The following is a 16348-nucleotide window of genomic DNA, read 5'->3' as shown; positions in this document are numbered from 1 at the left end:
TAATCATAAGCCTAATAAAAAGAAGTCTATTGTGTAGTTGGTGTTCATTCTATGAATTCCAAATGAAAAGTAATGGTAAAAAGTAATCATATTTAGAAAGTCATTAATAGGGAAAATATCTTCAAAATACAAAAAAAAAGTTTAATGTTACCTCAAATTAAAGGAGAAATAAAACTATATCAATTAGTTTTTTCTTAAAAGTAACATGAATCTTCCTGTCTTTTCACATAAAACCACAGAAAATTGTTTTAAAAGATGTATGAGGCTTTTTTGTTGTTGTTGCTAGACAGGGTCTCCCTCTGTTGCCCACAAAAATGCAGTGGCGCCGGGCGCGGTGGCTCAAGCCTGTAATCCCAGCACTTTGGGAGGCCGAGGCGGGTGGATCACGAGGTCAAGAGATCGAGACCATCCTGGTCAACATGGTGAAACCCCGTCTCTACTAAAAATACAAAAAATTAGCTGGGCATGGTGGTGCGTGCCTGTAATCCCAGCTACTCAGGAGGCTGAGGCAGGAGAATTGCCTGAACCCAGGAGGCGGAGGTTGCGGTGAGCCGAGATCGGGCCATTGCACTCCAGCTGGGTAACAAGAGCGAAACTCCATCTCAAAAAAAAAAAAAAAAAATGCAGTGGCAAGAGCATGGCTCACTGCTGCCCTGAACTCCTGGGCTGAAGCAATCCTCCTGCTTTAACCTCTCAAGTAGCTGGGCCTACAGGTAAGTGCCACCATACCCAGCTAATTTAAAAAAATTTTTTCTTTTTTTTAGAGATGGGGTCTCACTATGTTGCCCAGGCTGGTCTAAAACTCCTGGCTTCAAGTGATCTTCCCACCTCGGTGTCCCAAAGTGCTGGGATTACAGCCGTGAACCACTGTACCCAGCCCTGTTTGAGGCATTTTGTAAAGAGGAGAGGAAAAAAAAAAATCAAAGATTAAGTTTTGTTGCTGTTTTCTTGTTGTCTAAAGATTCAAATATTTATTTCTGAAAAGACTTAGGTTTCTCCTTCTTTTTTTAGCACCTGAAGAGTTTAACTGATTGGCAGCTATAGGAAAGGACATGTGAATTTCCTTCAACCTACAAATGTGAGAATTATCACCTGGCATTGGGCTAACCTGGGTTGGAACCAAACCATTTTTATTTTTCCAAAATAAGTGCTATGTCGTCACAGATGGGGGGAAAAAAGTAAGTGCTTAATGCCATTTCTTACAGTTCGTACGAAAAAAAAAAGTTATATACATTTTCCTGTTGTGTATTAAAACTTCAGAATATTAGCATATTACAAAACAATAAACACCGTCTCCCTAAAACCAAAATGCCAATTACCCTGTCTCCAGGTTTTAACACAGGTTCATTTTTGGTCCCCAGTTTATTAAGAAGTGTGTAGGCCAACTTTAAACTTCTGCTCCACAACTTTCCTGGAAAAAGAAAAAACAACAGTCATAGAGAAAAAAAAACAGGTCTACCTCAATGAAAGAACATTCGGATCATCAGTGCAGTTAATGAGACAATGGCCACTTCCAAATGATGGGTTAGATGAGTATCATTCACCCCCCCCCAACACACAGTAAGCCTCCCCACAAAAGCATATTCATTCTAGTTTACAAAAGCCAGTCCTGCCTTTAAACAGAAATAACACATCATCAGATGCTCATCTTGGTTTACATAACGTTCCAAATTCTTTTCTGAAATAACCTGCATATCCTTAGAAATAATTTGATGTAAACTGATCACACTGAAAGGGAGGAAAACAATATTTTTAATCACAGGACTGAAAATCAGAAGAATACTTCTGTTCCAAGCCTTAAAAAAAAAAAAAAAAAAAAAAAGAGTCTCGCTCTGTTGCCCAGGCTGGAGTACAGTGGTGAGATCTCAGCTCACTGCAACCTCTGCCTCTCAGGCTCAGGTGATTCTCACCTCAGCCTCCCAAGTAGCTGGGACTACTGGTGCATGCCACCACATCCAGCTAATTTTTGTATTTTCAGTAGAGATGGAGTTTCACCATGTTGTTCAGGCTGGTCTCGAATTCCTGGCCTCAGGTAATTCACCTGTCTCAGCCTCCCAAACTGCCAGGATTACAGACATGAGCCACTGTGCCCGGCTAGCTTTTTAAAACATTTACAAATATGGGAGGCTGAGGCAGAAGAATTGCTTGAACCCACGAGGTGGAGATTGCAGTGAGCCGAGATTGTGCCACTGTACTCCAGCCTGGCGCCTGGCGTCAGAGCAAGACTCTGTCTCAAAAAAAAAAAGAATTTTTTTTTTACAAATATCTTCAGAAATGTTCTAAGCTTTTTCTGAAAAATCACTTATATAGGTGGTATCAGATACTTGAGGAAACTGCAAAGCAAAATCATGACTCAAATGATTAAACATTCCATACCACTGTAATTTAGTGAAAACAAACACTAAAATGGAAATTATCTGCATGAACATGTGGATGTATTCATAGATGTTAAATAAACATGCAAAGATTTGGCCAGCTAAATGCTTTCTTTAAGGGTTATATGAATGAAATTTATATATAGCTTCTGAGGTGAATGCTAAAACAATTTTGGCAAAAACAAACAAAAAATGCTTTTCTTCTCCTAATCCCTCCCCTCAACCACCCTTAGAAATCTTATTTTAGATTATGAGAAAAGCAAAAAGGAAATCAGGTTATTTTAAATAGCTATGTTATTTTATAGACAATTTATTCAGAGGAGTATCCAAAGTTTAAACTATGTCAACCTGTGTAATTCTTCAAATAAAACCTTGTTTTTCTTCAAAGATTATTTTCTATCTAGGTCTATGGACATTGTGCTCCACTTGCAAAGGAAAAAAGGAATCTGTTTGAATAAACTAGTACAAAATCTCATAGCCCAGGGCTGACCCCATTTTTCCTTGAAGTTATTTTAAAAAGAAAAAGAAAAACTTTAGCTAGTATGCGAAACTAAACAGAAAAGTACTAATTTTTTGTTCATTACAGAATTTTGTGCCTATTACAATCAAGAAGCAGGATAGAATAAAGATTTAACAAGTAATCAGTTTCAATTGTTAGATAAAACCATCTGATTTTCACCATACATCATTAATAATGACCAAATGTTTTTCTAAAATCCTTTTGTAATGTTAAAACATCTACGGATGTACAAAGTCTCTCTTCTTTTTGCTGTCTTTTAAACATTAGCTGGCTTGCAAATGTCACTTTAGCAAATGAAAATATTTGGCAAGAACTTTACTTAGAACTTAGGATCCTATTAAATTATTGAAAAAAATCTACAGAAACATAATGACCAGCAACTGAAGTATCTAGATAAAAACACTACACATGATATTCTGAAGAACTCTCAGGAGAGAAGGAAGAATCTGGAATCTTGCAGACTCACCATATGTAAGAGTGTAAACTGGTTTCCCTGTCATGTCCAGTGCAGTCAGACAGGAGCATTTTGCTTGAGTGGTACCCCAGCGCTGCAGGGCAGATTCAAGAGCAGGAGGCCAGTTACAGATGACTCCTAAAGGCTCTCCTTTCACAGGGGTCATCTGCCGTCCCTCCGGCTTGGGCTGGTTGGGGTCTGGCTGAGGTACTGCAGCAAGAAAATCCCAATGGGTGAAACGAGAACAAATACCAATGAACACAACTTAAGTCTCTAATCCCAGCTACATTTTCCTTTTCACTTCATATTTACCTGGTTTAAACTCATTTTGAGAAAGGACATGGTTAGAAATCATGGTCTGCAAACTGGACCTTAATTCAATTTTCCACTTAAATATGAAATCATATTCAATAGGTTTTTAAAATTTATGTAGTTTTATATTCAATATGTTTTATGCAATAAACAAATCCTGAACCTGACAAAGCAAATCACTGCATATACAGAATAGCACAAAATATACATTTTTTTTGTAGCAACTGCGCAATTTTTAGTAAATTGGTTTTTAAATCTTTACAGGTTGTGTCTGGTGCATGAGAACCGGGTTCTTCTACACCAGATTATGTTTAATGAGAAAGCCCAAGTTTACATTCACTTTTTACTGGTATTACCTTAGGCAAATTGATTTATCTGAGCTTTGCTTTCCTCAACAGTAAAATGGGGATGGTAACAGTCATACCTCAGGGTCATTACTTCACTCAAACAGATAACGGGCATAAACCACAATATCCCATGTCTCCAGACCTCTGCACTCATCTCGTATGGCCTATCCCTTTGCCTCCTGGTGAATTCTTACTCATCCTTTTCAGGACTCGGCTAAAAGAGCACATTCTCTGGGAACCAGCCCCAACTACCCCCTGAGGAGACTATTGCTTCCTTAGTGCTCCCACATTGCCCTTAGGAAAGCACTGAGGATCCTCAAGGACATTTTTCACTGTACAAGTTTTCCCCCACAAAGTCTGATGGCTTCCTGAGGAAAGGGGTAGTAGCTCTTACTCCCCTTACTGCCTATAGTGCCTAATACTTCAAGGTTGTTCAACAATGTCAGCTGAATTGGACTGAATTTGGGTGTGTATGTGGTGGGGGGAGCTAATTATTAACATGTTCGTTCCAGAAATTGGGGGTGAATATTTCATATCCGTTCACAGATAAAACAAAAGTCCTCTTAATTTTTCTAAAATGAACAAGTATTATTCAAATAATAAAATTCAAAAAAAAGAATCCTACATTTTCTTTCTTTTTTTTTCCAAGACAGTCTTGCTCTGTTGCCAAGGCCAAAGTGCAGTAGAGCAATCTCGGCTCACTGCAACCTCCGCCTCCCGGGTTCAAGCACTTCTCCTGCCTCAGCCTCCCAAGTAACTGGGATTGCAGGCACCTGCCACCACGCCCAGCTAATTTTTGTATTTTTAATAAAGACAGGGTTTCACCATGTTGGCCAGGCTGGTCTTGAACTCCTGACCTCAGGTGATCCACCTGCCTCGGCCTCTCAAAGTGCTGGGATTACAGGTGTGAGCTACTGCACCTAACCAAATGCTACATTTTCATAGCAGGAAAGATAATTTACACATGGAACAAAAAATCAAGTATTTACTGAGTTCCAACTATCTTCACAGGATGTGATAAACCATGAGAAAATAAATGCTGCATACATAATTCTTCAAACAAACATTATACCTAATAAGTGCTTAGTGCAAGGAATACAGAGTCTGAGCTCCTGAGGAGCATCTAGAGTGCACCAGAGGACATAAACACATACAGACTCAATGTTAAGGCTAGGATAACATGAGCAGTGCGTGACAGATGCATGGAAAAGGAGGGCAGAAGGGAGATACGTCTCCACCTGGAAGAGGAAATGTCTGAGCTGAGTCTTAAAGGATGAGCAGGAATTAGCCAGGTGAACAACAGACGAGAAAAGAGGCACAGAAGGGAGAAGAGACAGAATGAGCAACAAATCTTAGATGGGCAAATGAAATATGAAATAAATGACGTTTTATAGCTCAATGACAAATCTGGGGATTGTATTTAAAATGCCTTGATTCCTTTTTCTACTAAAATAAAATTCATGAAATAGTTTCACTCCCTAATTTGCTGCCTTAGGGTAAATAATAGATATTTCAACTGCCCTTCTGCTTTGTATATTCCCAGACCCTAAACCACTAGATTAACTAAAAAAATAAACATGGGTGTGTCTAAATAAGTATTTTATTTGTCTGGACAGACTATGTATATGGTAGGCATTGTTTCTGGCCATGAAAGCTGACATTATTGCCATTGTCCATTAGGCTTCAGTGAAGATTCTGGGGCATGCTCTTTCAGATTTCCAAAGACATACTAGTATTTTTCTTTCCCAAAGCTAACAATTACTCAAATAAGCAACTGTTGCCTATTATGTCAATAATTAATAGAAAGTTATTAGTTCTAGTCTGCCAATGCAATTTTTTTCAAGTAAGATTCCTATTAAACCCTGACCTTCATGTACCTGGTCAATACTGAACGCCAGAAACACTGGAGAGGCTATTGCTGGTATGGGCATCTTGAACATCAGTGCATCATGAAAGATGTCCATCATTCCTAAAGAAAGAGATACTCATCCTAACCTCACATGTCAGGTTGCTTTCTGTGGCATAAATTGGGCTAAGACCAGATCTAGTCTATCAATGTGCCTAATTCTATTAACAAGCTGATGTGATCAAAACCTACTACAGTAGTCTCAGGACATAAAAACAGACTACAAGCTACCAAGGCTTAACTCGATTTCAACAAAAGCTTTTCTTAGATAGATCTATTTTTCATCTAGCTTCTATAATTATCAAATGGCCATTCTCATTTTATCCATATTCACTCCTATTCCCCTTTCCTATTAAATCCTAGATATATGATTTCACCCACAGTTTAAAAATTATTGAATGAATAAATCACTGTTACACTTCCTCTGTGAAGCCTTTCCTAATCCAGATGGAACTGATTTCTTCTCTTCTCAGAAGTGCCTATATTGGCTGATAGATACTAAATACTTTAAGTATTCACATGGATATATTTTAGTACCTGTCTAAATTATAAACAACATGAAGGAAATAACTGTATTTTTATACATCTTTGAACCTTGTTACCATCTAACATGCTGTTTTGTAGAAAGCAGAAATATACGTATTGATTGGTTGATTTATAAAAGGACTACATTATATGAAACAAAGAGTACTGAATTTGATATCCACATCCCAGAAAATGCCAATTATAAACAACTCACAAAATCATGTATTTGGGATAGTTCCTAATTTCAAAGAGTGTATTTCCAAAGACAGTTCTATGATCCATGGTTACCTCTTTGCCTTTCTTCCCCCTTCCTCCCTCCCTCCTTAGTTTTCATCTAAGATCTAAAATACAGATGACCATTGGGAAAAAAGAGCAGAGAACTATGAATTCTTTGAACCAATAACTGTGTCTTTTTCATTCTTTAACCCTACAGTACCTGACACGTAGTAACTGCTTAAGACATATTTATTTAATGAATACATGTTTTTGGTATTTTTACTACTACCTTCCACAATTTCTTCAGAGTCATCCACAAAAAATTCCTTTAAGGGGGGCCTTTTGGGTCGTTTCAGAGTGTTGAGAAGCTGCTGGATTTTTGTGGATACTCTGCTACTGACAGGAACACCTATAAGGGAAAAAATGTTAAGTTAAAATTTGTTGACTGTAAGGATATTTTCAGTTCCTCAGTTCCCTCAGGAGGTTTTATTTCTAAGAATGTTTGGCCTTTGTCCATAGTCTCCTTCTCTTTTGAGTGGACCAAATATGTACACAACAAGTTTTATGACAATAGAGAATATGGTGCTATTAATTAGACTTAAGGATTTCACCTAATCTCTTTCTTCTGTTACTCTTTTTTTTTTTCTTTTTTAATCTCTTCCTATCATTTTGAGCAAAAATCTGTTATTCTTTTCTTTTTCCACATTCATTTTTTTGTTCAAAGTATCTTTTGGAAGTACCCACTAAGTTCAATTAAGTAGCAACACTGCCACTGTGCAGACGACGAAAAAAAGGTACTCAGGATTAGTTATTAGTGGGCCAACTACAGTGTAGTTCTGCTGGGCTAGTTAGGAGCTACTGTTCATAATTTGAATTTTTCTAGTTTAATTTACACTGCAATTTGCTACCAAAAACAACTCCTTACCGTCAGCTGTATCCATAAGGCTGGACCTGTTGGATCCTTTGTGCATGCCTTTAACTATCCCCGAGGGGGGCAGGTCAATGTTTGCTGGGCGTATGGAGGAAGATGATGAGGAGGAAGAGGTAGTTGTAGTGACATCAGGAGGAGCAGAAAAATTCTCTGAGAGGAGAAAACAAAATTTAGAATTCTATTAGCAGCAAAAACAAAAATCTTCAAATCATTGGATTTTTTTTTTTTAACGTTGAAGGAAAGAATATAAATGTGGCACTGCCTCTTGTAAAACAACCTTTAAAAATCAGATTGTACTAGTAAGACACAATGGGAGAACAATAAGTGAAGTCAGGGTATATCAGCTTTTCAAAATTATTATTTTGTAAGACTTGAGTAGCCTTAGTAAGATCAAATCACACATTCAATGTTTCTCAAAATATTATTTTCTATACAGAAAGGCTGGTAGAAATCCAATGTTATAAAATAATCATAATAAAAGTTGCAGTGACTTCAAAATGAAATCAACTAAGATCATAACTGGCTATTAATATTATAGTCTCTCGAACATTTCTTGATGATTATAGTTATCTAGACTGTTTCCCCTTCTACCGAAGACCAAACTCGTATCTTGAAAGTGCATCAGACTGCACAAGTTTCCAGATGAAAAAACTAAATAAAAAAATAAAAGTCCACTTTTAACTTTTATACAATAATCCACAGGTAATTTGGATCTCCTTGACAGGTAAGGTTCTTCCCTTACTCCCTAAATAGCGCAATTGCTTCCCTAAATAATATTATTCTACTCTACCACACATATGGATTCTTTTTATTTTTTTTTTATTTTATTTTTATTTTTATTTTTTTTTTTGAGACGGAGTTTCGCTCTTGTTACCCAGGCTGGAGTGCAATGGCGCGATCTCGGCTCACCGCAACCTCCACCTCCTGGGTTCAGGCAATTCTCCTGTCTCAGCTTCCTGAGTAGCTGGGATTACAGGCACGCGCCACCATGCCCAGCTAATTTTTTGTATTTTTAGTAGAGACGGGGTTTCACCATGTTGACCAGGTTGGTCTCGATCTCTCGACCTTGTGATCCACCCGCCTCGGCCTCCCAAAGTGCTGGGATTACAGGCTTGAGCCACCGCGCCCGGCATGGATTCTTTTTATTTTTAAGACAGGGTCTCATTCTGTTGCCCAGCCAGGAGTGCAGTGGTGTAATCACAGCTGACTGTAGCCTCAACCTCCTGGGCTCAAGTTATCCTCCCACCTCAGCCTCCCAAGTTGGGGAGCACAGGTGCATACCACAATGCCCAGCCAATATTTGTATTTTCAGTAGAGAAGGCGTCTCGCCATGCTGCCCAGGCTGGTCTCAAACTCCTGGGCTCAAGCGATCCTCCCACCAATGCCTCCCAAAGTGCTGGGATTACAGGCATGTGCCACCACACCAGGCCTCAAGATTCTTAACATGGAGAAACTTAGCGAGTAAATTGGAAAAGATCCCTGTTCAACAGGGACATGTAATAATAACAATAACAACAACAACAACAAAACCACTACATATATGATTCTTGCAAATCATATATTTTCCTCTCTCTAATTTCCTTCTTCTTACTTCTCCAGATGTTTTCTTCTAAGTTTTTTGTAAAACTTAAAAAAGGAAAAAGCATAAAATAAATAATATCTAGAATCAATTTGGGGGTAAGTTCTCTATGCTCTTAAGTCTATAATTACTAGTTGAATAGTTTTTAAAGTTTTAAATATACTAACATGAGTATATTCCAGTATATCTTTCTGTAGGATAATGTGGTAACGAAAAGCACTAAAACAGACATTTTTATTTGGCCCACTAATTCAAACTTATAGGAATACACCCTAAGGAAAGAATCAGACAAATGCACAGAGTTGCGTGTTCAAGCATGTTCATTCCAGCAGTTTTTATTAATAGCAAAAAACTGGATACTATTTAATAGGGTTATGGCCAAATAAACTAGGGCCGAGAGTCACACAGTGGTGTATATTGAAACTATATAAATAATAGTGTAATTATAATGATATAAAAGATGTTCATCACATACTGCTAAGAAAAGCAGGTTATTAACATCATGTTTAGGACAGTTCATTTTTGTAAAATCAAAACCAAAATCTTACATATGTAAGTAAAATCTAGAAGAATACACACTACAGTAATAATACTAACGTATCATCCATGGGAGGTAAGATTGTATGTTATTTTACTTTTCTTTGACCTATATTTTTGAATTTTTCTATTAGGAACATGAATTACTCCTATTACAACAAACATCCCAAAAGCAATAATGTAGATAAAATGGTTTCTATGAGTCACTGAACCAGTAACTTTTCACAGGGTAGTAGAAGCAATGAAAAATATGAGGCTGGATGAAATATCTTGTTAACAAAAATCCAGGTAAAAGTTAACTGGGTATTAGGATAATATATTTAACAAGTACTATCAGTATCTTTTAGACAGATGTGGAAATAAAACCTCAGCAATCATGGCTCTGTTGTTCACCCTCCATGGCTGGAGCGGTGGTCAATGTGCACATCTTTGTAGCTGCTTCAGGAGGCTCAGGAAATGGCATGGCAGGGCAGAGCAAAGCATGCAGGACAAGTCATCAGTTGTTGGCATGTGGCTTTCTAAGGAGGGCAGTCATACCCTCAAGGTAGCTATTTCTTTAAAAATTAGTCTTGAATTGAAATTTTTCCAAGTTTTTCTCTTTTTAGAAATCAGTTAACAGAATAAAGAAATATGAGGCGATATAGACAGGCCACTGAGATGAAAATTAAGACACCAAAATGCAGATTGTCAAGAAAGAAAGGGAAAGGTATCACAGACACATAATGTTAACACACATTACTTAGTGTAATTTGTAACAACCAATTAAGCAAAAGCAGAGATCTGAGCTGTATCTTTATCTGCAGATGGCACAACTCTTTAAACACACACACACACACACACACACACACACACATAAAGGAGGGCCAAGCAAAAGCTATGCTCCATATAGTAGCATCTGCAGTATATTGATAGCAGCTCACAGAATACCAACATCCTCAGCCTACACACTCCAGTGCAGCAATATCACAGCAGCAAGGACAACAAACCCAGTCTTTACACTAAAGTCAAAAGGCCTCACTGATACTGGCTCAATATAGATTTTGCTCAGGTTTAGTGTTTTTGGTTTAACAGAATACAGATAATAGTCCTGGGAAAATCTAAGATGTTAAAATTTTCAACCTTTTAATAGACTGAATATTCTTCAGCGGGGATAACCCCACACTAAGACTGGTGTTATATCTTGCAGCTTGAGTATTGCTTATGGAAATAGCTATGGCTTCAGGTGGGCAATACTACTCACCAATAATGCAGGTGATACCTATTATTCCTGTGACAAATGTATTGCTGGTGTTTCCTTCTTTGCCTCAACTGTCATGTTTTCTCTAATTGTATTTTTTGGGCCATACTGAAAAACCTAACACAAACCATAAACTATTTCCTGGATACTGGGAGCCAAATGGAAGGTAATTTGGGCTTCTTGGGTAGATCCAGCTCCTACCTATTCGAGTATTGGCAAATACATCAGCTAGAGACCCACTGGTTCCTTTGACCTCTCCGTGGGACAGCGTAGAAGATGCGGATGAAGAAGTGGACGATCCCTGAATTGAACGGTTGATCCAGGACTCAGCATTCTGTAAGCTCTGTTGCAAGGCAGCAGAGAGCGCAGCTTGGCGTCTCAGAGAGCCCTCATCCTCAGAGGCCGAAGATGTGTCTGTGTGGAATTAGAAAACAAGAAATTCTCGATCCTACCTAGAACAGAGACTTTTCAATGCTTGCTCATTGATCACACATTCAGTTTCCACACCAGCAAAACATTCACATTCTTAATGAAGATTAATATGTAAAGTTTCTCAAGAATCTCAAGGAAAAGTCTACACACTAAAGCCTACAAATATAAAATAGCCTAACTCCATAGGTAATTTTTAATTGTTTTCTTTTAAACTCTTTGAGAATATTTAAACTTCATTTACTGCTTTTCTGTTGTAAGCTTAATCAGTATCTAAATTTTTTAAGGCCATCTACTTATGTTCAAATAATACTGAAGTACTTATATGTCTTCCTCAATCTCTACTTGTGATAGGTTGCTCCACTGATTTTGACAAAGTACTTTTTAGTCTCTAAGGAAATGATCTTAACAGGGAGACACAAAAACTTAATTCTTGTTAAAAACATATCTGCCAGGCCGGGCGTGGTGGCTCATGCCTGTAATCCCAGCACTTCGGGAGGCCGAGGCAGGCAGATCACCTGAGGTCAGGAGTTCGAGACCAGCCTGGCCAACATGGCAAAACCCCATCTCTACTAAAAATACAAAATCACCAGGCATGGTGGTGAGTGCCTGTAATCCCAGCTACTTGGGAGGCTGAAGCAGGAGAATCGTTTGAACCTGGGAGGTGGAGGTTTCAGTAAGCCACGATCACACCACTGCACTCTGGCCTGGGCAACAGACCCAGACTACATCTCAAAAAACAAACAAACAAAAATAAATGCCAAACAATGAGCTACGTGCTGGGGAATGAAGTGGCATAAACAGTCCTTAGCCTGGAGGCACTCATGGCTTTAGTAGGAAAGGCAGCCAGTCAGGGGGTACAGGTAAGCTTTCCAAGCATGGCAGGAGAAGGTACAGCATCAGGATTTCTTTCCTTAATTTTTGGTTGGAGAAGAATTGTGAGAAATTCACTGATGTCTGCATTCAGCTTGGCTCTGACTTCAGGAAAATAGGCCTAAATCAGAAAGGCATGCTGGGGGGGTGCCGGCGGAGGAGGGGAACTCAACCAAATAGAGGGAAGCAAAAGCTGAGGGAAACAGAAGTCAGGAATTTATTTCAAGGTTCTAAGCTTATGAAGCATACAGTTAAAGAGAGTATTTGGTTTGATGTCAGATTAACCTTTCTAAATGATTTCTGAGTGCTACAATTTATGATTTGTGAATTGAATTTCATTCAGTTTTTTAAAATTAAGCATTCCGTGTTTAGTGTTGCAGAACCCTTTCCTCTAACTCAGGTGAAACTGTAGGTTCATGTTCTGTTTGGTTCAAAGAGCCAAATAGGTAACTAATGGGGCTGGAAAACTGCTGGCACCTCACAATGAGAACCTGAACCACAAATGACTAATCTAATTCAGAAGTTAAATTCTGCAGGCCCAGAGCAAGACAGAAAGTTAAAATATTGGGCTGGGCGCTGGGGCTCAGGTCGGTAATCTTAGAACTTTGGGAGGCTGAGCTGGGTGGATCACTTGAAGTCAGGAGTTCCAAGACCAGCCTGGCCAACATGGAGAAACCCGATCTTTACTAAAAGCACAAAAATTAGCTGGACATGGTGGTACACACCTATAATCCCAGCTACTCAGGAGGCTGAGGCACACAAGAATCACTTGAGCCCAGGAGGTGGAGGCTGCAGAGAGCAGAGATTGCGCCACTGCCCTCCAGCCTGTGAGACATAGTGAGGCTCCATCGTAAAAACAAAAACAACCCCAGAAAGTTATACAATGACTATACATCCTTGCTTCTTGTTCTGTACTACCTCCAACTTATTATTTCACACTGAGGGAGGTCTGAGGCCTGAGACTGATTGTTTTTGCTTTTTAAAAAGTACTAATCACAATATGTGCCAGGAACTATGTCAAGTCCTGGGGGTTCTGAAGTGTATGAGTGCTTATGACACAGTAAGTGCCCTAAAAAGGCTTACAGGAGACACAGAAGCCCACAGATAATTTCAAAAGAATAAAATAGATGCTAAGAAATGGGAGTAATCAAAGGGTTTCACAGGATGGGGACCAACCCCCAAGTCAGGGATTTCAAATACTTCTATGTAAGTAGAGCAAAGACTTTGAAGGGGGATAAGGGGCAAAAAAAAATGAGGGTGGAGAGATAGTGACCAGATCCCAAGGAGATAAAGTGATGAGGTCCATAAAGAAGAATGAGATCTATCATGCAAAAGGGGGTGATTAAAGGAAAATTTAAAGAAAAAAAGAAGTAATCACATCTGTTCCCCTTTAAAGAAAGCTTTGTGTAATTTTCAGAAAATATTGTAACATTTCAACTGTACCCCAGGAAGCAAATATTCCTGTCTTAGCAAACATGTTAGAAAAGGGGAGGAAGTTGAGATAGGGCCCATGGGACAGGTGACTTTGACCTTAAGAATAAAGTATTTTCAAGGTAACTTATCTCAAGATTCCACAATCGCCAATGGATTTGCAGGCTGCTTTTATTGTGTCATATATTTTAATTTAAGTTTAAAATCAGAATAACCCAATTTGCAAAAGACAGTAAAACCAGTATTTTCATGATTAGGTTTACAGAAAATTGGTTTCATTATGTTTCTATATTGGATCAATTATACAATTAGGAGTATTGTTTCAATTCAATTACTTTGTTTGCCTGCCAGTCCTCAGTGTTTAATGACTTATAACCATGGGGCAGCTTAGTGTAGTGGAAAAAACATGGCTTTGGTGTCAACCTTCCATTCAAACTCTGGGATCCACCTCTTACTAGCTATGTGACTTGGGGATAAAATTACCCATCTGAGAAGACTGTTTGCTTATTTGTCCATCTGACAAACACACTAAACACTACATTAGTTGGTAGGAATAAAAAGTTGGCCAAGAAAACATTGTCTTTACTCTTACGGGACTGAGAGGAGTTCGAGGAGTTCAAGGGGGGCAGGCGCCCAAGGAAGTTAAGATCTAACCCGAGGCCTGATGAGTAAGTAGGAATTAGTTATGGAGGGCCCAGAGGCGGGGAGAGTGCAGTGTCAGGTAGAGGAGGCAGCACTCGAGAAAGCCTGGAGGGGACAGAAAACTTTCTGAAAATGTTAAAGAAACAGAGACTAGCCGGAGTGCAGGATGCAAGACTGACGGTCATGGAGATAAGGCTGAACAAGTAGGTTAACACTGGGCTACCAACCTTTTATCCTAATCATAGCTGAGAGACCATGAATAAAGAATGTACAGAAAGTACCCATAGCAGTGCCAGCCCGCAGCAGCTGGCCAATAAACATTAATTCCCCTTCTCATCCCCAGGATAATGGTTAAAAGGAGTATGTATATCTTTTCTTTTCTTTTCTTTTTTAGATAAAGACAGGTTTTCACCGTGTTGGTCAGGCTAGTCTTGAACTCCCAACCTCAGGTGATCTGCCTGCCTTGGCCTCCAAAGTGCTTGGATTACAGGCGTGAGCCACCACGCCTGGCCTATGTATTTCTTTTTGATTTGGAACAATCTGAAATTTTTCCTAAGAATAATTTAAATGGCTAGTTCCAGCCTATAAACATGAAGGGAAAGATGACAGAAATTGACTAAAGGTTGGCAGAAGAAAATAATACTATGCCAAATCATGCCACTTGAGAAATGAGGTGCTTACTATGACTAATTCACTCTGTGGTCACAGATAAGAAACTAGCTGGGTGAAGTTAAAAGATGATTATGTGGTAAAGTCAATATAAAATGTAGCACTGCTCTGGGATTATATCTTTTAAAAAATCAAAACAAGGTCCTTTAAATATTATTACTTTTTAAAGCAATATGTCACCCAGGAAATTGTTATGAATTTGTAGAAATTTGGGCAAAATTAAATTAATAGAAATTTATTGTTTTCCCACTGATTCTGCTCTGATTAAACATAAACTCATGACTGTTATCACTTATAAATATCATCCCCAAGCTCTTATATATAATGAATATGTCTATACAACAGAAAACAATTTTGAAAACAGTTTGTCTTTCAGTTTATAATCTGCTGTGATTTGAACAAAGCACTATTGAATACTGGTCACCAGTAGCCTATAATCCATTTATAACCAATTAGAAAACATATAAACAATTAGTGTGTTGGCCAGGCACACTGGCCCACGTCTGTCATCTCAAGCACTTTAGGATGTTGAGGCGGATGGATTGCTTGAGCTCAGGAGTTTGAGACCAGCCTGGGCAACATGACAAAACCCTGTCTCTACAAAAAATACAAAAACTAGCCAAGTGTGATAGCGTGTGCCTGTAGTCTCAGCTACTTGAGAGGATGGCTTGAGCCCAGGAAGTGGAGGCTGCATTGAGCCAGGATTGTGCCACTGCACTCCAGCCTGGGTGACAGGGCCAGACCTGGTCTCAATCAACCAACCAACCAATCAATCAATCAATCAATCAAACATATAGCTTGTTGATTTGGGAAGAAAAGTGCTAAATTTGCTAATCCAGCCCAGGCTGGAGTGCAGTGGTACAATCACAGCTCACTGCAGCCCTGCCCTCCCGAGCTCAAGTGATCCTCCTACTGAGTAGCTGGGACTACAGGCATGCATCACCATGTCCGGCTAATGTTTTGTATTTTTTTTGTAGAGACAGCATTCTGCCACGTTGCTCAGGCTGGTCTTGTACTCCTGGGCTCAACCGATTCTCCCACCTCAGTTTCCCAAAGTGCTGTAATTACAGGCGTGAGCCACCATGCCCAGCCTACTAACTTCTTAACTGCTGTAGCACTCTTCTTCCGCAGCCATGTGTGGAAATGACTGTTCTTTTAGAAAACGTATTATCTAAAAATGTTTAAAAAATTTAACACTATACTGTTTATCCATTCCACTCCTGTGTATTTACTCAAGAGAAATGAAAGCATATATCTATACAAACACTTGTACATGAATGTTCATAGGAACTTTATTTGTAATAGCTACAAATGAGAAACAACTCAAATGCCCATCAACAAAGGATTATATAAACAAATTGTGTA

General features: G+C 38.8%; 1 protein-coding gene across 3 annotated transcripts in view; it reads right to left on the bottom strand.

Annotated features, from left to right (window-relative positions):
• The window catches only part of DIP2B (disco interacting protein 2 homolog B), a 284011-nt gene that overhangs the window by 73816 nt on the left and 193847 nt on the right, over window positions 1–16348 (bottom strand). Inside the window, exons 5-9 of one of the 3 annotated variants that reach the window (XM_039472182.2) lie at window positions 11141–11353; window positions 7581–7736; window positions 6942–7064; window positions 3362–3559; window positions 1320–1411 (exon numbers count right to left, since the gene is read on the bottom strand). In XM_039472182.2, the coding sequence (XP_039328116.2) occupies window positions 1320–1411; window positions 3362–3559; window positions 6942–7064; window positions 7581–7736; window positions 11141–11353 (782 nt within the window). The remainder of the gene's footprint in view (window positions 1–1319; window positions 1412–3361; window positions 3560–6941; window positions 7065–7580; window positions 7737–11140; window positions 11354–16348) is intronic. The other 2 variants (XM_039472183.2, XM_074402637.1) reach the window with 2 other exon arrangements.

Source organism: Saimiri boliviensis, chromosome 7 (genome assembly GCF_048565385.1).
Source record: "Saimiri boliviensis isolate mSaiBol1 chromosome 7, mSaiBol1.pri, whole genome shotgun sequence".
Taxonomy (NCBI): Eukaryota; Metazoa; Chordata; class Mammalia; order Primates; family Cebidae; genus Saimiri; species Saimiri boliviensis.
Note: the sequence above shows the minus strand (reverse complement) of the source record. Positions and strands in the feature narration are given on the sequence as shown.